Source organism: Dermacentor variabilis, chromosome 9 (genome assembly GCF_050947875.1).
Source record: "Dermacentor variabilis isolate Ectoservices chromosome 9, ASM5094787v1, whole genome shotgun sequence".
NCBI classification, from domain to species: domain Eukaryota; kingdom Metazoa; phylum Arthropoda; class Arachnida; order Ixodida; family Ixodidae; genus Dermacentor; species Dermacentor variabilis.
This window is the reverse complement of record NC_134576.1, coordinates 52,124,367-52,145,495: the sequence shown is the minus strand read 5'-3', so window position 1 is coordinate 52,145,495 and position 21,129 is coordinate 52,124,367. Positions and strand designations below refer to the sequence as shown.

General features: G+C 46.9%; 1 protein-coding gene across 2 annotated transcripts in view; it reads left to right on the top strand.

Moving 5' to 3' along the window:
• r (carbamoyl-phosphate synthetase 2, aspartate transcarbamylase, and dihydroorotase rudimentary) overlaps positions 1-18,391 on the top strand; it is a 178,089-nt gene extending 159,698 nt beyond the window's left edge. For both annotated transcript variants that reach the window (XM_075704255.1, XM_075704254.1), the window contains exons 42-43: positions 158-252; positions 16,269-18,391. In XM_075704255.1, the coding sequence (XP_075560370.1) occupies positions 158-252; positions 16,269-16,371 (198 nt within the window). In that variant the 3' untranslated portion in view covers positions 16,372-18,391. The remainder of the gene's footprint in view (positions 1-157; positions 253-16,268) is intronic.
• The last annotated feature ends 2,738 nt before the right edge of the window (positions 18,392-21,129 follow it).

Below are 21,129 nucleotides of genomic sequence, written 5' to 3'. Positions count from 1 at the left end.
GCGAAATTTGCAGTGGCGCTCGGGAAAACCTGGGAAACTCAGGGAATTTGGAAATGTCAACTTGGCAGACACCCTGTGTGTACTCCTAAGCTAACCTTGCCTACCCTCTTTCTTTCACCCCACCCCCCCCACCCCTTCTGTTTTGGATATCACGTAGGCTTGTGGCCTCTTTGTTGTGACACCTCAGCTGATGACGAAGGCCAAGAGACGCATGATTGTCATGCATCCCCTGCCACGGGTCTTTGAAATCAGGTATGTGCGTCTGCTTCTCATGGCATGCCAGTGGACCCTTTTCCTCACTTGCAAGTGTGCTTCACCACGTTACACTTTTGCCCACCTGTCTTTTGCTATCTGCCTAGACTGTTGCTATAGGCACAGGATGTCTAGCAAATGGACGGCTAGCTTCACCTTTGCTATTGTGTGTCTCCTAAAAAATACCAGTTAAAAAAATTAATGTTTGTCGCAGTAGACTCATCAATTTGACTAATTCAATTTTTCAGTTAATTTGATCCCATCTGAAGGCACATGCCAGTGCCCATACATTTCTCTGGGCCAAAACTTTCATTATTTGGATTCTGATATTGGACTTGACTGCTCAGCACAAACTCATCTGACCCTGCTGTTGACCCCAGTAGTGACTCCTTTAGCGGCACCGTCTGTCCTGATGGTGCATTGAGAGAGAGAACCATTCAGAACATGAATCGAGATAGCCCCACTGACATAAATATTGTATCTCGTATTGACTGAAATGAGCACTGTTTTTCTTGTTAAACGATGATTCATGTTTTGAATTCTTCAGAACAAATCGTCAAAAAGCTACCTTTGGTGTCCTCACGTGACAAATACATGATGGAAAATAGGATGCCTTATCACGTGACCTTCTATTAGTGCACGCGGCTCCTCAGTCATTCTTTAAATATTTAAATGCAAACATTTTTTTTTATTATTATGTTTTTTCGGTAACTTACAATCCACCTCTAAACCTTCAATTGTAACAAGTAGGAAAGTGGCACTGTGGCCTTTAAAACTAGGGCTGCGCGCATTGTGGCCCGTTCTCGGGGGCCATAGTGGCATCATGAGAACTTGTGCCCACTCCAAAAGAGGTCGCTACTTTCCCAATTGGTAGCACTATAATTTGCAGTAGCCGCAGATGCAACAACTTAGTGTAGCAAAACTTTCGAATAAAAAGAAAGCTTACTACAGCAGCACCTTATTTTCGAAACCGGTGAAAAAGTCAAAATGTGAATGGTTAATGAAAGTTATCCTCACTCCTGCAAAATCCACCTATCATTCTGGTTTATCGGGCTATAGGCATTGCTCTCCCTTGTCAGTGTTGTTAGCATCGGGACTAGCACCCGGGTGTTTTTGCATTTCGGCCACATTTCAATGGGGGCGAAATGTGAAAACACCTATGGTACTTAGAGTTAGGTGCACATTGAAGAGCCCCAGGTGGTCCAAATTATTGTTAAGTCCCCCACTGCAGTGTGCCTCATAATCAGATCGTGGTTTTGGCACGCAAAACCCCGTAATTAAACTGTTCTTTTGAGAGGTTGCTTTCAAAAAGTCTACTTACGAAATTTTTACGCACTTTTAGGAGTAACCGCTGCAGGTATAAACACTACCAAGGATTACCTTTTCGTTGCGACATAACAAGTTGGGTCCATAAAAATTGGTTGTCAGTCCCTTCAAGGGACAGTGGATGCGTCAAGCACATCTCAACCCTCACCAAAAATTCCTAATTTTCGCTTCTGTTAGAAAGATATTTAACCAAAAACAGCAGTGCACAATAAATGATTACTATGGTTTTGCGAATATCCAAAAATTTATAATAATAATCGAATAATATATTTTTGGTATTCGTAGTATTCAATTCAAAAACTAGGTATTCCGAAATTTTCAAATACTCAGTTGTATAAGAATATTCAAAACAAATCGAATATATTACTGGCTGTGCGGGAGCAAACATGGTTAGCATTTTCGTCTATTTAAGAATATGTGTACGATATCACTTTGAATTTTGTGATAATTTCACGCTGCTTCCAAAATTTCACCTGCTAAGCATGCTTAGCCGCTGCGCATCTCAGCTTTGTGAGAAAGCCAGCCTCTCAGTAGCAAAGGGCGGTAGTTTACGGACATCGAGGGTGCACTCTTTTGCAGTGCAACCCCTAGCTTATTGCTTGACTGCAAATGCGAGGAGTGATACAGGGTCAAATGTATCTGAGTTTACGGGCATCTGATGTTGTATACTAAGGCACAAGAGTTGGAATCGGTTGGTGCAGGACAGGGGTAATTGGAGATGGCAGGGAGAGGCCTTTGTCCTGCAGTGGACCTAAAATGGGCTGATTATTATTATTGTTGTTGTTGTTGCTGTTGTTGTTGTTGTTGTAGCACAGGTTGGTCAGAACAGACAGCAGGATTCAGTTTTAATGAATTGCCAGTCTGGAAAAGTAAGGTTCGATTTTTTATTATCATTACTATTTATTATTTTTTTAGGTCCTCTGTCATCTCTACATTAGTTTGCTACTTTGAAGGCATAAAATTTCAATGCCCTTACAATTCGAGGGCATATTAGAATCGAGCAAATGCAGCATAGACCATTCATAGGCAATACCAAGGCCGTTAGCTTTGATCTGAATTTTTGAAGACTGGGATCACAGAGTGATGCGAGGCGAGAACCTACCTACGACAGTATGCCTGGAATAAGGCAAGAAGTTTGCATCGTAAGGGAACACTGCAAGAGTGCCAAGTGACTGGCAAAGCATTGCAGGCAGCACAGCTTTCGTTAGAGTGGCAGTGATGGGAGGGAAAAAGGCTGTGTTGCCGAGGCAGCATTCATTCAATAGCTTGCTAAGGCAAGAGGCACACAGAGTTTTTCATGCATTTTCTTTTCTTTATTTTTTTCGTTCTTTTTCTTTGAGAAAATTGATTAGGCAATGTGATGCACCATACAGTAGCAATGTGTGCAAAGTAGTAGAGAAGAATGGCTATGTATTTGTGCATTTGCCTGCACTTGCTGCGGTTAGGTGTAAGCGAGAACTTCGATATGCAGTCATTTTTTGCTGGACTAGGAGCAGGCAGTTTGGCTGTTGTAGAAGCTTATTTTTATCGGGAAGAATGAAAAGGAATACAGTAGAACCTCATTCGTACGTTCTGGAAGCACATGCAAGAAAACATGTACTAACTGGGAAAACGTACGATTCAGTCACAAAAAACTTTGGCAGACGCAATTGTAGTTAGCATCTACATAGTGTGAAGCGTTTTGCGAATCGATGCAGCATGAGACCGATGCGTGCTGAGCGGGTGGGGCCCAAGCGGCCCGAGACTCAAGTTGTCATTCTTGCAGCTTCTGCAAGCTTGCTTTTGTGCTCCTTGAATTCGACCTGGGTCAGTTGTTTCTGTGGGTGGGGCATCTCAACAGGAACTTTTCACGGGCCTGCTTGGCAAGAATTGCTGCGGCACGAGATGCAGACGTGCATCGAGATGGCGGGGCTCGATCGGCCAGACGCACTTTGTTGTTTTCCTATTGCGTAGTGTTTTGACAGTGAAGAGTAACCAAAACTAAGTCAAAAAGATGGGCAACAGCAGAATACATCGCCACCAGACAAAACAACATGCGCATTTCAGTTATCGCCTATTAAAAATGTGCAGTACACTTGCAGACGCGCTATCAGATAGATGAAGATGCTTATCGCCGTAGGATTGGTGGCGACAGCTGTGAATAAGGAATGTGACGACCCACGAGGTGATTCATTCTCTGGTGCACACCAGCGTTTTCACTTAATACGTGGGCTTGTACTGCAGGGAAGCTGCTGTGGCAAGCTGTTGCTCTTGATCGTGCGTGATTCGCACTTGTTCACATGGGATCTATTGGCCAGAAAATGTATTATACGATTGCAGTTTGGCATTGCACTGAGCACTGGTGCTGAAATATCATATTTTCTGTGAACGTATTAACCGGCAAAAACAAAGTGTAACTCTATTGGGTCGTTAGTGAACGTTGGCACCTGGAAATCATATGAAACAGGATCGTGTCAATGAGATTCTCTGTAAGAAAGTCCTCATGTGCACTCAACTGGGAGTTTTTTTTGTCGCACTCTAGTGGGATGCGTTCGTGCATGCACTTGTGATTCTGGAGCTGCAGTTGCTTGGTTCATCTATACTTCAGTCAAACAATTTTACTTGTCTTTTCCTACGTGGTTGTCAGTCTTCTTGCAATCAGTCCCTCTAAATTATTTTTTGATAAACAGATTAGATGGTTAAGTTCTGGCCTTTTGCAGCTGCTTCTGCTATCTTGCTTGCAATAACTGTGTGTGTGTGTGTACAGTATGTCATTTATTTGTTTTACATGATGTAGGTTGTTTTCCCCTCCCAATTTGGTACTAAACATTGCTGCATTCTGCATCGAGGGTCCCACATGTTTGCCTCAGTCCTTCATAAAGGCGTGGGAATAGTTTGGCAAAAAGCAGGCCAGCCCTCAGTGGGCGCTCTACAGTCTAGCGTAACCATGCAGCCAGTGTGACTGGAGGCATATGGCGTGTGTTGCCATGGCCAGCACAGGAATAGAGCATGCCCTATGTCACACCTGAGCCGGTAGACCAAACTGCATCCCACGCTGTCTTGGCTCGCTGTCTGCACGCTGACCTACTGTTCAGCTGCACTCAAGAGATTGCGCCGAGTTTGTGCGTTCGTCAAACACAAAGGCGCTCGCTAACTGTGCACTTGTGCCCATGCGCTGTGGCAACACTTGTTTGCCGCATTGCTGCAGGCCACATTGAACACGCTAAACCACACAGTTGAGCAAATTTTCGATGATCCTGGCGTTGCCGGCATTACACATTTAAATTTGCCGGTCGCTGCCAGGCATGCTGGCGACGCCTGATTATATCCGTGCCTTAACCAAGAAAGGCCAACAGGACGGGGGTTACCGGTCATGTTCTGCAGTAAATATGTTGCTGCCTCTAGCAGCGACATGCATTGAACAATCCTCAAGCCACTGAGCCTACGAATATCACTAGAGCACTAGGGTGGTTATGCATTGGCAGAGGCTTGCAGAGCCCACTACAGTGCTGGGCAGTATCTAAGATACATGTATCTTAGATACAATCTTAGATACTCTTTGGGTATCTTGTATCTGTATCATGATACATCTGGCAAGACATGTATCAGTATCTGTATTTCCGATACATGAACTAATGTATAGTGTATCTTAAGATACTGCTATCGCGACATCACCGTGTAACACTATAAACATTGGCTGAACATCGCTTTTCAAACTGGGGACGCATTCTGCGACGATCACTTTCACTGACAGTGTGACTTTGGCGATAGTAGTGCCATCAGGCGTGCACTTATTGGCTAGTTGGGCAGTAAGATGATGAAATGTTCAACCAGTCAAGCAGTGCATCATCATCAGCAGCAGCCTAGTTACGCCCACTGTAGGGCAAAGGCCTATCCCATACTTCTCCAACTACCCCGGTATTGTACTAATTGTGGCCATGTTGTCCCTGCAAACTTCTTAATCTCATCCGCCCAGCTAACTTTCTGCCGCCCCCTTTTACGCTTCCCTTACTTCGGAATCCAGCCCGTAGCCCTTAATGACCATCGGTTATCTTCCCTCCTCATTACGTGTCCTGCCCATGCCTATTTGTTTTTCTTGATTTCAACTAAGATGTCATTAAGTCGCGTTTGTTCCCTCACCCAATCTGCTCTTTTCTTATCCCTTAACGTTACACCCATCATTCTTCTTTCCATACCTCGTTGCGTAGTCCTCAATTTAAGTAGAACCCTTTTCGTAAGCCTCCAAGTTTCTGCCCCATACGTGAGTACTGGTAAGACACAGCTGTTATACACTTTTCTCTTGCGGGGTAATGGCAGCCTGCTGTTCATGATCTGAGAATGCCTGCCAAATGCACCTCAGCCCATTCTTATTCTTCTGATTATTTCATTCTCGTGATCCGGATCCGCGGTCACTACCTGCCCTAAGTAGATGTATTCCCTTACCGCTTCCAGTGCCTCGCTACCTATCGTAAACTGCTGTTCTCTTCCGAGACTGTTAAACATTACTTTAGTTTTCTGCAGATTGATTTTTAGACCCACCCTTCTGCTTTGCCTCTCCAGGTCAGTGAGCATGCATTGCAGTTGGTCCCCTGAGTTACTAAGCAAGGCAATATCATCAGCGCAAGCCAGCGCAAGCAGTGCATGCCTGACGGCGAAAGCATGGTCAAGGCGATAGTATCGCTGAAGTGGATCATCGTAGAATATGTCCCCTGATACTGCTGCTACTACACCGCCTAAATAGAACTAAAGACAGCAACATTCTTTTATCTTTCCCCCAGAGCCCTCCAGCGAGGGCAGGTGACGATCTCCACATGTCCCTATTGGTGGAGCAGAGTCACGTGGTGGCACTCGCGCCATCTCAACCAAAACAAATGCATGAATGCCTGCGCACAGCCGACTATTTGTTTGCTTGACTTCTTGTTTTATTGCGATAGCAATTGTATGGGCACTCCAGGCACATTTGTACCGTCGCCATCGCCATGAGGTTTTGTATAAGTTCAAGGGCGATAAAACCGTTGCCGCACACCATATGCTGTATGTACGAGTGAAAGTGTGTGAGGGTGAGCCGGCGATTGCTGCTCAATCTTGCTCACACAAGTGAGGGAAGCAGAGAGGAAGTGCGCCTAAAGCCCCTTAAACTTCGTAAAGTAGTGCCACGCTTTGAAGAATGCCGCCTCCTCCTCCAGCGCTCTGGCCGAAGCCGACGCCGCGTCGCTATTGGCCTAATGGCATCACGTGACCCCTTGCGCCGGCTTCGTTTGTTTACAGTCGCGCTTCAGTGCCATCTTTGCTCGAGAAGCGGCGCTTGTTGGCGGCATTCCTTCCGTTCCTATTCTGTGTTGTTTTGATCTTGTGAACGCCTTGAAGGATGTTTTGTGGCAAGTGCGACGTCGCTTCACGTCATTTTCTGTTACCATGACCTGCTGCACGTTCGGATGTCAATATAGTTTTAGCAAAGGCAAGAATATGTTCGCGATACCGTCCGGTAAGCGCAACGGGTTAAGAAGAAAGACATGGCTTCACCGAATCGGGAGGGAGAACTTCCGACCAACTTCCTCCGCGCGACTATGTGATGTAAGTTGTGGCTCTCTCAGAATATTGTATGTGCCAGGCTTGCGTATTGTGCTCCTGGCAATAACGTAGTAGATATTGCACAGTTCACTGTGCATGTTGTCATTTGTACGCACGGTTTAACATGATTTTTACGCAACGTCTGCTTTGCTTATATGCGCACTACGTGGTCGTGTTAGTCATATTTGGTGCGCTTAATTGTTTTGAACGCCAACCGGCTTGAGTTCGCGGGCACGCGAGGTTGCGTGCGATAACGTGATTACGAAATTTTTAAGATTCAGCGCAGTCCTTTTGATAAAATTTCAGTCTCGATAATGAAAGCGCCTCAGGAGAGCAACTCCCTGCCTTTCGTGGTTACTTACTAGCCTTCTTTAGATAGACTAGCTTTGTTTGCCACATTTGTTCGTGTTCCTCGTTGGCGGTCGCCCGGTGGATTTGCGATACAGAGGCACCGATGAAAAGCGTGCGTGCTCTCCCGAAACCGTGTTACGCGGTGCGTTCGTCGTCGAGCGACCGCATCATAGGTAATTGAGACGTATGTGCTAATTCGCGTGAGCTTTAAAGTGTGCGAAGCTTAAGATGCGGCGGGGGAGCACTCGCAAAGAAAACGTGCGGTCGCCTGCCCGTTCGCTGGCTGGATTAGTCGTCGTTCGTGCTTAGTCGTTTGCTCGTTCGTTCGCGCGCTCGTTTAGTCGTTTGCTCGCTCGTTTAGTTCGCCCGCTCATATAGTCGTTCGCTTGCTCGTCTATGCCACTATTAGTTTCTACAGTCACTATGCCTAATTGAGACGCGCTTGCTGTAGGACTCTTAGGCTGGTGCGTTTATTTACGCAATGAGACAATAAATGGTGCACACGGACTTGTGACTGTAAAGGCAAATCTGTAATGCATCTATGCTGAAAATAAAGTGTTAACTTGCAACTCGAATGCCGTTTCATATCATTTTAACCTATGGATAAAACATCATTTCACTTGCCGCAATTTCGGCCGCGTCATGGCGGGGGGATTTTTTGCGCGATCATGACTTCACTAATAAAGTCATGTCTCGCAAATGTTACTTCGAAGGGAGTGCAACCGTCCTCAATGCATGCACCTCCGTGCAACTCGGTTCGCGACACGTACATCACTTAGTAAACGGACGAACCAACGCACGATAAAGTGTTATTCGTGATAAGTCATTAACCTGAATAAATTACTGAAGTCCACAGTGGTCTTGTTTGAGATTGAGTCAAGCATTGTTATCGCGCTCCCGCTTCGCGCACGAATGCTAAAAACTCATTTTATTTTCTTGTGTACGCACAGTCCCGTCTCGATGATCGGCCGCGGTATTTCTGTCGGCGTTGAGACACGAAAAACATAATAGCACCAGCGCCCACCTCTGAGGCTTTGCGCGCGCTTAGATTGGCAAGCACGCACGTTGGCGGCACTGTAGCTTGTAATACACTTTCGAACCTCCAGAGCGGTGATCTCCGTCAGCCTGTGTACGTCATAGCTGATACGCGCCGCGAATTCACATGGTAAGGGCGGCGCGGATTCTTTAGGCTGAGGGCTTCATGGAAGCCAAGAGGTTGCCATTCGATGGTAAACGTGCTATTTACAGTCATTCGCAACAAGATCTTGCGACACGCCCTTGACAAATGCTGCGTACCTAATTGTAGGGCACGCGATACATTCGCAGTCATCAACGCACAGCGTTAACACTCCTTTGGGTACTTTTTTAAAGAAATAGTTATCAAAAATGAAACGAAAGCTGCCGTTACCGAATTTGTAGAAGCATCCGACTAGAAATTCTATGCTGTACACGAAGTTACGCGGAGCTGGAAAGCCAACGTGAACGCCTAAAGAGCACTGCCTTGCTATGCGTGCATTCACTCTGCGAAAGGTCGTCTGCTGCGCTCGAGCATCGTAGGCGGCGCCATGGTCGAGGAGGGACCGTGAAAGAGAGGAGTGAAGGCGGAGGAGGAGAGTGGCACTACTTTACGAAGTTTCAGGGGCTTTAAGTGCGCCATCTTCTGTCGCGTGAAGCTCCTTGGGGAGGGGGCAATCTACTTTGGGTTGCCTGGGCAACCGCACGCACCTGCCCGGTCCGCTGTATCTTGAAAACGATCTTCAAAAGGGACACATTCCGCTGCACACAGTATTTCCATGGCGTATTACGCATTGATGAGACATGCAGCACGAGACTCAATTCGCTGGCTGCTGATGCCGTGCTTCTTCGCTCCAGTGTTCTGACAGCGAGTTACCGCAGTCATCGAGTGAGATGTGTTCGGGTTTACTTGTGCATGCGTGACACCATGCTTGTAAATTTAATTAGTATGCCTATGTTTACAAGTTTATATGACTGATAAAGCTTCTATCTTTTCTTCGTATAGCTGTCTATTAATTTGCTGTCGCGATGATTGCTTCACCTTTCGGGCGAAACTGCAACTTCTTTAGTTGCGTCAGTGCCAAGGCACTTGTTCACAGTCACCATACTGTGCCGAGTACGCCAATGCATCCGGCCTCTTTCGCACAAATTCTGATGCTGCTATAGCGTCGTTATGAAGTTTCTCTTGCGTGTTGCTTTGTTATGAAGTCTGAAGAATGCAAGAATGAGGTTTCCTTGCATCTAATAGCTTTCACACATGAGTGATTTAAAGGATCTCGTGGATGTAAGTTTGACTGTTGTAAACCAAAGTGTGGATGATGGTGCTACTGGGAGACTTGCGCATAAGGCGGCTATTTTGTGTGCGTGATTGTTGCTTGCATGCACCAGAAGCAACTTTTTGAACTAGTTACATGTGCAGGGTATAATAGATTTCCAGACAAGTTAAAACTCCGCAGCAGTATTTACCCTATCGTGCAGAGGCTTCTTACTGATGTTCATGTAATTAGATGGTGACCTGTTAACTGGTCAGCAAGCAGGGCAACGACTCCTGTCAACTACAAAAGCAACAAGCAAAAACCTCTTGACAGCACAGCGTATAAAGAGGCTTCATGTTCAGCAGCTAAAGTAACCCCAATAATTGTTCCAGAATGAAAATATTGTAACAGATACAAAAGGCACGGACAAGAGAAAAGAAGGGAAGACGAAGAGGACGAAGCGTTGGAGAGGCCGAGCTGCGCTACTATCACGCGACGATCATCATCCATCGCCTGTAAATAAAATCATTTCTTCGCAACTCTTCGTAACAGTTGTGGTGGAAGGTGCGGGGTAATCGACACCCGAAGACGGAGGCTGAACCAGAAATTCTTCGACGGAGCCGTCGCATTGCTGGACTCCCACCGTATCTACCGGAGCTGAATATGTCCCACGACGCAGACGAACAACGGCCCATTCCAACAGCTGCGCCGACAAGTTCCGTTCTGCAACTGAGAGATGCGCGTCCCTTCGCCGGAAGATCGGACGAAGACGTCGAGGAATGGCTCGTCCATTATCACCGGGTGAGTGCCGCCAACAAGTGGAACAGCGCTTCTCAGCTTTCGAACGTCGTGTTCTTCCTAACGGATACTGCGTTGCTGTGGTTCGACAATAACGAGGAAACGTTCACAACATGGGGAAGATTTGTTTCCGAAATCAAAGAGAGATTCAGCGACTCCGCGACGAAAAAGAAAAGGGCGGAACAGACGCTACTGCAACGTGCGCAAGTGCCAGGCGAAACCTGCACGACCTATATTGAGGCGGTAATAAAACTGTGTAGGATGGTGGACTCTGGAATGTCTGAGGAAGATAAAGTCGGGCACATCCTGAAAGGAATTGCCGAAGACGTCTATAATTTCCTCATCGCAAAGGACAACCTGGCTTCCGTCACTGACATCATTCGGCATTGTCGTACTTTCGAGCAGCTGAAAACGAGGCGCATCACGCCGAAGTTTGGCAGGCTAGCCAATGTGACAACAGTTGCAAGCGTGGACAGCAACCAGCCCCTCGATCTTGCATCAACGATCAGACAAATAGTTCGGGAAGAGCTCAGCCTGCACGCACAAGCGACACATTCAGGCACTCACAGCTTCCGTTTATCACCAGATTTCCAGTCAAACGTGGCATCCATCGCCCCGTATCCTGCGGCGAGGGGCACCGAGGATTATGAACTCGCGCCCCGACAGCAGCCACGTCTCTACGACAGAGGCGCTACTTATGACGCTCGGCCACAACGAGAGCAGCCGCGGTTTTACCCCCGAGGTCCTGTGACTTCTGTCAGGCCGCGACAAGAAGGGCACCGACCCTACTACCACGACGTGACTTATGAACGATATGACGGATTTCAGCGAGGCGCAGAGACACGTTATCCACATGACAACGAACTTTCTCGCCGCCCGCAGCAGCCTAGCATCCGTTTCGAGGAAGATGCTGTGCACCACGACCCTCCCGTGTACTACAACTGCGGTGCCACAGGCCATATAGCACGGTATTGTCGCCAAGGCCGTCAATCACGAAGGACACCAACAATGCTATCGCCACCCAGAACCCGTACTTCATATGACTTGCGGACGACCGATTCCCTTCCAATGGACCACTTCCCACACGAGACCAGACGCAGCGATTCGCCAACTTCTGAGCGGAGTTTGACGCCACCAAATAATCGTCCCCGTCGCTCTCCGTCCCCTCGGCGCCGTTCTTCGTCACCGCCGCCGGGAAACTAGCATCCGCGGCCAATGGAGGTGAGGTCGCCGGACGGTCTTTGCCAGAAATTCCTCTGCCTGTTGTGATGCTCAAAAACAAAGTGAATGTCTCGATTGACGGAATACCGACCATGGCGTTAGTTGATACTGGGGCGACTGTGTCTGTGATGAGCCTCGCTTTCAAGAACCGTCTAGGCCACAAAGTTATGTTTTCTTGGAACGACGGTATTACTTTTCGTGGAGTGGGCGGCGAGTGGCTTCATCCCCTTGGTGTTTGTGCTGTGAGTGTTTTGTTGGCTGGGAAAGTTTTTGTGTCGGAATTCGTTGTTCTTGCTCGTTGTTCGCACGATGTTATTCTTGGTATTGATTTTCTTGAACAGTGCGGCGCTTCCGTGGACTGTGGTTGTGGCGAAATATCATTGAACAAGTTAATTATATCAACAGATTCCGAACAAAGCTCGCGTGGCGAACACAGGGACACAGACACACTCAGTGTTCTTGATGAAGTGATTGCACCATCGTGGTGCCTGACGCCCGTTCGTGTTTCTGCAACTACTGTTGACGCTGATTGTGTTGATATTGTAGTTAGGCCTCTCCGCATAAACTGTGCTAAAAAAGATATACTTGTGCCCTGCTCTGTCGTGTGCATGACGAAAGGAGTCGCCACATTGTGGGCGCTGAACTGTTCCGCCACGCCGGTTGTCCTTCCTCGCGGTATGAAAATCGCTCTCTTCGATGAAGCCGCATGTAACTCAATGGCGGCCCTCACTACGGACGTCTCTACAGCTTGCTCTCCTTGCGATAATAGCCATTTTGAAGAGCTAATGCTTGGCATGATCAGCAAGGCTCTCGGTACGTCGGAACGGCAAGCACTGGTACATGTCCTTGCCAGGCATGAGGCTGCATTCGACTTCACGCATGGAGATGCACCCCTTCATTTGCAGTCGTCCCGCGCTCGTCACAGAATAGATACCGGCTCCGCACACCCCATCCGCCAGAAGCCCTACCGAGTGTCATCCTCCGAGCGAAAGGTTATTGCACAACAAGTCAAGGAGATGATGGACAAAGGTGTCGTTCAAGAGTCGTCTAGTCCTTGGGCAGCCCCAGTAATCCTGGTCAGAAAAAAAGATGGCTCCTGGAGATTCTGCGTGGATTACAGACATCTAAACGCAGTGACGAAGAAGGATGTCTATCCACTACCGCGAATAGATGACGTCATTGATTGCTTACACGCTGCTTCTTACTTCTCAACACTTGATTTGCGATCGGGGTATTGGCAAATACCTATGGACCCTGCCGACAAGGAAAAGACCGCTTTCGTGACTCCAGATGGCCTATTCGAATTTAATGTTATGCCTTTTGGCCTTTGCAATGCTCCTGCCACCTTCGAAAGATTCATGGACACAGTACTACGTGGTCTGAAGTGGGAGATATGCATGTGTTACCTCGATGATGTTGTAATCTTTGGCCGCACGTTTGAAGAACATAATCAACGCCTCAGCCTTGTTCTCGACTGCATCGAGAAAGCTGGGCTGGTTCTAAACTCAAAGAAATGCCGCTTTGGCGAACGTCAAACACTGGTCCTGGGACACTTAGTTGACAAGGATGGCGTCAGACCCGATCCTCGTAAGATTGAAGCGGTGAGCTCCTTCAAGCCACCACAATCAGCACGAGAACTTCGCTCATTCATTGGCCTATGTTCATATTTTCGTCGTTTTGTTCCCAGGTTTGCCGACATCGTTTACCCGTTGACAAGTATTTTGCGACAAAATGCATCCTTCAATTGGACACCAGAGTGTGACGCATCATTTTCTCAACTGAAATTTATACTAACGTCAGCACCGCTCTTGCGTCACTTCGATCCGTCTTGCCCAACTGAAGTTCACACTGATGCTAGTGGAATTGGGATAGGAGCGGTGCTTGTACAACGTCACAGTGGCGCAGAACATGTAGTCGCATATGCCAGCCGTTGCCTGAGCAAATCTGAACGGAATTATACGGTTACGGAACAGGAATGCCTGGCAGCTGTTTTCGCCATACAGAAGTTTCGGTGTTATCTTTACGGTAGACCATTCAAGATTATCACCGACCATCATTCTTTATGCTGGCTGGTCGGTTTGCGTGATCCCTCTGGTCGCCTCGCACGTTGGGCACTGCGCCTCCAGGAATACGACTTTGTGGTGTCGTACAAGAGTGGCCGTCGTCACGCTGACGCAGACTGCCTCTCTCGGATTCCTCTTGCGGCTACCGACTGCGATGCTGAGAATTTTGACGACTGTCTCGCTGCTGTTACTTCTACGTTCCCTGACGCGGCAGACTTTCAGCGAGAACAACGGAGTGATGTTACCCTCGATCCGCTTTTTGTTGCCGCCCGTACTTCTCAAGGCAGTGGTCGCTTTACCGTCCGTGATAAATTACTCTACAAAACTAATTATTCCGGGCATGGAGCGCGTTTTCTGCTTGTTGTCCCGGAGAGCCTTCGCTCCGACGTTCTACGCGCCATGCATGATGATGTGACATCCGGCCATTTCGGTTTCGTACGAACACTACACCGCACGCAGGAGCGCTTTTACTGGCCCAAGATGTACGAAACAACCAAGCGCTATGTCGCTAGTTGTGAAACGTGCCAACGTCACAAGCGACCGACCACCGCAGCCCCGGGTCCCCTTCGGCCATTGACACCACCCAACACGCCATTCGAGCAAGTAGGCATTGACCTTTTGGGTCCATTCCCGTTATCTAGCAACAAGAACCGTTGGATAATTGTCTGCGTAGACCATCTTACACGGTATGCAGAAACTGCAGCCATACCGTCTTCCACCGCCGCTTGCGTGGCGGTCTTCCTGTTGCGTTCCGTGGTCCTTCGTCATGGCCCACCACGTGTCATCATCAGCGACCGTGGTCGCCAGTTCACTGCTGATGCCATTGAAGAGCTACTTCGTTTGTGCACTTCCCAGTTCCGTCATTCCACGCCGTACCATCCACAGACCAATGGCCTCGTTGAAAGGACGAACAGAACGCTGACCAACATGCTTGCCATGTACGTCTCCTCCAATCATAAGAACTGGGACGACGTGCTGCCCTTCATCACTTACGCATACAACACGGCGAAACACGAAACCACGAACTATAGCCCATTTTATCTCCTCTATGCCAGGTTACCGCGAAGCCCTCTGGACACTTTCTTACCGTTCGTTCTGCACAGTGACGATTCTGTATCGAAGACTTTGTGTCTCGCCGAAGAAGCGCGTCGAATAGCTCGTCTTCGTACTCTGGCCTCGCAAAGTCGTTCGAAAGAGCGATACGACAACCGTCACGTACAAGTATCGTTGGAAAAAGGTGACTTGGTCCTTCTTTGGACACCGCAACGCAAGCGTGGATTGTGCCAAAAGTTATTGTCAAAATATTCAGGCCCATTTGTAGTTGTGGACCGCCTGAGCGAACTCACTTACGTCATAGCTCGCCTACTGTGCAATGGTCGGCGATCAAGCAGAACTCAGCTGACTCACATTGCTCGCCTGAAGCCTTTCTACCCTGCTTGCGCATCCTGACTCGCCCCACGGGCTTCGTCTGCTTGCGGGGAAATGTAACAGATACAAAAGGCACGGACAAGAGAAAAGAAGGGAAGACGAAGAGGACGAAGCGTTGGAGAGGCCGAGCTGCGCTACTATCACGCGACGATCATCATCCATCGCCTGTAAATAAAATCATTTCTTCGCAACTCTTCGTAACAATATTTTACTTTGAGCAAGAAACACAAAAATTTAGAGATACTTTTCTTTCAAGTAAAACAATGTGGGGCGAAGTTAATAAATTTCGAAGCAAACATTTCTTTCCACGTATGCTTTATACACATTATACAGATCTATAATAAGACATTTCCAAATGTATTGAAGTATCTTAAGATACAAATAGTACCATATTGGATACAATAATTGCAGTAGTTTCTTGTATATGTATCTCAAATACTTGTTTCCCGAGTATCTTGTATCATTATGCAATTGCAAAGTATCTTTGCCCAGCCCTGGCTCATTAATAAAAAGCTTGTGCGTTGTGCAGCTTAGACCTGTTCTTTCGAATCTAAACCTCTCTATCCATCATGCCAGCTTGAATAGAATTCATTTGATTTTTCATTGCCGAAGATGGAGGAGGCCCGAACAAAAAGTCAATGCTTCCAATAGTCTAAGCCTAAATTCAAAGTGCTTGGAGGCAAGCAGGTTGAGCGTAGTGACAGCTTGTGTGACAAACGAAAACACTTTACCACTGGTAGTTGCTGCTGGCAAGCAGCACAGGATATTGCACAAAGCATTTTTAACAATTTTATTCCAGAGATGCTAAGGGAAAGTGCCGGGCCTTCCCCAAACAATGACACAAATGTGCCCAGTGGCACTCTACCCAGACTGATCTATTGCCGACATTGCTATGTTGTTGCACAGTATCTGGACACACCCGGGGTTGGTCAACAGAGCTGCATTAGTTAATTTAGCATACTTTTTTTTTCTGGCCATTGCTGTGTCATATTATCCTACCTCTACGCAGTCCGGAATTCGACACAGACCCTCGAGCAGCATACTTCCGGCAGGCCGAGGCCGGAATGTACATCCGCATGGCACTCTTGGCGATGGTTCTGGGACGAGTATGAGAGCACCTGAATCCACAGCGTTCCGCAGCGATCTCAACAAGTCACTGGCTTTGCTCCTTCGCTGTGTTTCTTTTTCTTTTTTTTTTTTTTTTTTTTTACGGTTTTCATTTCGCGGTTGTCTCATTGTGATAATGGCTGAACATGGTACTTTTGATTGTGGACAAAAGAAAATGGTGCCTTGCGGATGTTAGAGTCAACTTTCAGGTTGGCACAACCAATCTGGTGACCTTTTCACAATGTGTGTGTGTGCGTGTAGCACGTTCCTTTAGTGACGCTGCTGCAATGACTGTAAAGGTCCATGCATACCATTATGCTTTTTTTTCTGTAGCAACATAAATATTTTTTGTGTAGAGCTGGGCGTCTGACCACGTATAATCGCAATGTCATTGCTTGCATCTGAACTCCTTTGTTGCGATATTTACTAAGCAGGTTCAGCTGGAAGGCCTTTAAAGTCGCCAAATAGTTGGTTTTTAATCTGCGTTGTGACCCCAGGTGCAGCATGTCGTACGGGTGCAATCGTCTTGAAGGTGCCAAGAACTTCATTAGCTTTGCTGCCGTCATTGCAAAGTGCTGACCCGAGACACCTGAAGCCAGCAAGGAGATTCCCATGCTGCTTTTCTTTGATGACTTAACAGGCCATGTTGTATGATTTCACTGTTTGCTTGTTGTTATACTGAAATTACGGATGTATATTTCGTGACAATTATTTGTTTAATTCTGCCCCACGTGTGGATGTTAAGGTATTTGCCTATAGGAGCTATACCTATGTATGGATTTTGTATCATGACACAATATTTTCATATTTGATATTAGACGGACATTTGTGCTACCTTGGACATTAATTACCTCGTTGATGTTTCTTGTTGCCAAGAGTATACATATTGTTCTTTTTTTTTTCTTTCTTTTCCTGATTTCTTCTTCTTTCCGTGCCATATTCAACAGTGTGTTAGGTTTTCACAGCATATGGTATGCCAGTTTTGGCGGTGTTTTTTGTGCAAACCACAGAAGCATTCCTCATGTTGACATTGTGGAATATTTTTTTTTTACGTTTACAAATATTCGTTGATCTGCTGGGAGTATTGCCCACTCCAAGTGCTGCTTGTGTCGAGCGGGGAAACTTTGCTGTTCTTGATGAGAACCTTACAATCAAATGGAATAAATCTACTTTTGCAAATCTTCATGCAAACATCACTGTAAGCAACTGTCTCAGTTTATTTGTATCGTGTGTGGACGCTTGGAATTTTTTGCTGTGGAAACAGCATTTGCAACACTATACCACAAAGTTCTACCTGGAAACTTTGCTGGCATGTGGTTGCTTGAATCCATGTTCAATGTGACGTGGATAATAGGCATATCAGTATTTGACCTGTGTACTTGGACTATGACAGCTGTTGCCAGTGCCCTGTTTCCACTAGCAGTTCTGGAAGTGAAAGTTAGCCCAGTTGAATTTCAGTGGCAAGTCTGGGAATCCAGGTAAAAGTAAGTTTGTTTTGTGGCTAGCTACAGAGAGTCAATTTTGAATGCAGGTAACAGCGGAATACAGCTTGTTGTAAAAGGGAACAAATCTCGGTGCATTTGCCTAGCCATTTTGTCGACCAATACACGCTTCGTCCTAGCGCAGTTACTGCATGTACACTTTCTCTTCAAGATGCAGCTTGCATTGCACCAATGGCTTATGAGCACCTTGTTCTCGTTTTGCTCAACGTCTTGAGTTTCCATCTCCCGCCTTCCCCGTGTTTCCCCAATGGCTTATGTAGCATACGAGTTTGAAAATGTCTTGTGTGAAGCTTATATGTAGACATCTGGAGGATCAACTTGGTGCTCTGCTTCCACGACTCATTGACAACCTCACCATTTGTGCCTCGGGGATCCTTACACCACGGACTTACTATTTCGAATTAAGTGTGTGTCCTCTCCAATACATGTTCTTGCAGCCATGTCAAGGATGTATACCAGCTATACTGTTTATTTTTTTCTTGTAATAAAAAAATAAGTGCTTGGTGTTACAAGCACATCTCAAGATCTATTTTCACCTCACTAAATAAAAGAATCGCTGACCAATGTGGTTCGCAAGTTGCAACTCTGCAGGTAAGTTGAACTGGAAAGGACTGCAAGCACGAAGAACTGCCTTATATATCGTTCAGTGGGAGTTACTAAACAAAAGTGTAGTGTGACATATTGCGGAAAGGTTTGGTGCAATGGCCTTAATTTATGTGTGAGCAAGGGGTTGAATTTTGGCAGTTGCAGTGGGTAATCAAAAGGCTGCAGCAGCAAGTGTTCGTTACGGAAGCCTTCCGCTGAACTGGACGTGCCTCCACATGGTGGAAGTTCAGATGCAACCGACTCTCAAGACCCTGATGGTGCTAATTGAATTGGAATCTCAGTAGCATAAAGAATTGCCAGTTTTGTAGCTACACCACTACACAGCTCTTTCGCCAGTTTTGGCAGAACATACGCAGCACGTGACTGATGGTAAGCAAGCAGTCCACGAGCGACACAGGTTCAGCCGATTTTACTGGTTCCTTTTCTGCTTTGAGCGCGATTATGAGTGCATGCCACTATGGAAGCAGGAAGTAGCTATGCACTGGTTGCCTTTATTTCCTCTGCCTGCAGAACACCAGCCATGGTCTACTCTTGCCTATAAGTTGAGCTAATATTTCTTAAATTCTTATGATTGGGAACACGCCTCAAAGATCCATGGTTTAACCGCAAGCGAACGTTTATGCTGGCCCATCATTGTGGCTCGGTGGGTAGCTTTCTGTTGGTGAGGGCGAGATTGTAGGTTCAGTTCCCAGCTGGCTGCGGCAGCTTTAATTTTGGTTACCAACAATTACAGTACTCCTAAATGCGAAATTTGAGCACAGCTCTATATCTTCATTTTGCGATCTAATTGGCTGGCACGGACAAGCTGTCTTGTGCGGCACGTTGCAAACGGAGCGAAGTGTGGCGCGACTGCCTCACTAATCGGAAGACTGTGAGAGGCAGTGCGTGGGTGGCGTGTGGACGCAATTTACAGCTGCTGCCACAGACAGACCTCCGCTCACGCAGCGCCTTGTTTCCACATATGGTATCGGTGGGCGTGCTCGTAGTGATGATGAAATGCATTTTTTTTCAATTAATGATTAATATTCATCATATCAGCCTTTCACCAATTAATTACTTTTTGATTCAGGTCTTTCATCAATTGATTAAATGAAATTTTTCCTCGGCACTTCTAAAAAGGTTGAAACACAGTTATCCACTTTTGTAGGACCTTATTTTAATGTTTGAGAGGTGAAACCAAGTTTGAAACACATGTGTATGAACATTGACTAAAGTATAATATTTAAATTGATTGACTAAATATAGTTAGCACTGGTAGCTTTTGAAAAGATTAACACTAGTTGTTATAAAATGGCACCTAGTGCAGAAATATTGCATGGTACTAGCGAGTCCATGCACAGTGCAGTTAAACAAGAAATAAGGAAAATAGCAATAGGGAAAGGTGAAGCCCAACTGAAATATACAATAAATTGCAATATGCGCCAGGGAAAAGAAAATTGCTGGTTTACGATATTAAACCACATGCTCGATTCCTACAGAATGAAGAAATGTCAAGCAAAGGTGGAACAGGCACCTTTTTGAATGACCACACAACCAGCATGCAAGAACAGACGCTCGGATGCTATAGATTTGCTGGAATTGACATGAACTCAATAGCCATGTTAAATACATCTAAGTAAACCACATCTTTAGTTTACTGGGAGTGGCTCGACGATCACCGACCGGGTTGCTGTAGTAGGCCTTGAAAGGCGCTCGAGTTGGCATCACTCGGTAAAACAGAACATTCATTCTGCCACAGCCACATATGATCACTGCTTGTGCACCGCCATTCCAGCATGATTTCAAAATTTTCGAGCCACTCCTGTCAAACTCTCAAAAACGACTAATTGAACAGATCTAATCAATAGGGCTGATTAACTGAAAGGTGGACACTGATTAGGATAAATTGTTTTGCGAGATACATTTCATCAATTAAGTAATTGTCTATATTACCAGCCCTACGCGCTCGCCGCCTGACTTATAGTTTGCGTTGTCGGTGAACAGATGATTCGCGCTACTGTGGCGCTGTCTCGTAGCCATCGTCGCCGCAGCGCCCGTCTTACACAGCACCACGCTTTTTTTCTCACGCTTCCGCCGTACCTTCCTCCTCTGCTTTCCTCCTCGCGCCCTCTTTCATCCCCTCCGCAACGCTACGCGTTCAGTCATCCTTCACTGTGCTCGTTCGCTCCGTTACGAGGGACGCGGACGCTCGCCGCAGGAACGGGCGCCTAAGCTGCGCTCCAAAAGTGTAGGCGAATCGAACAGACCATAAATGTGTGCCCAACAGTCGCCCCGCTGCAACCGAAAGGGAATCGGGTTAACAGTCTTTCAGCCACACAGGTTAACCCGGCTACGGAGATCGGTCCTTCGGATCGACCCAGTGCGGCAGCGCAAACCACAGCTCGGAGACGCCGATGGGAGCCTCGGGAAGAGTTTGCTCTGCAAGGAGATCGAGTCCCTGTAATGGGTTCACCCCGGGATAGGGGCGGTGGCTCCGTAGAGCAGTGCGGCTCTTGCGCTGTCCGGTGCGCTCCTGTCGGCCGTGGAAAATCCGAGTGAGGGAGTGATTTTCGTGCTGGACCGTACCCGCGTCCGCAGCAGGTCTCCAAGGGGAACAGCCTCTAGGTAAGGGAAGTCGACAAAACGGATCCGTCCCCGCAGGGGCGTCTGCGTCAG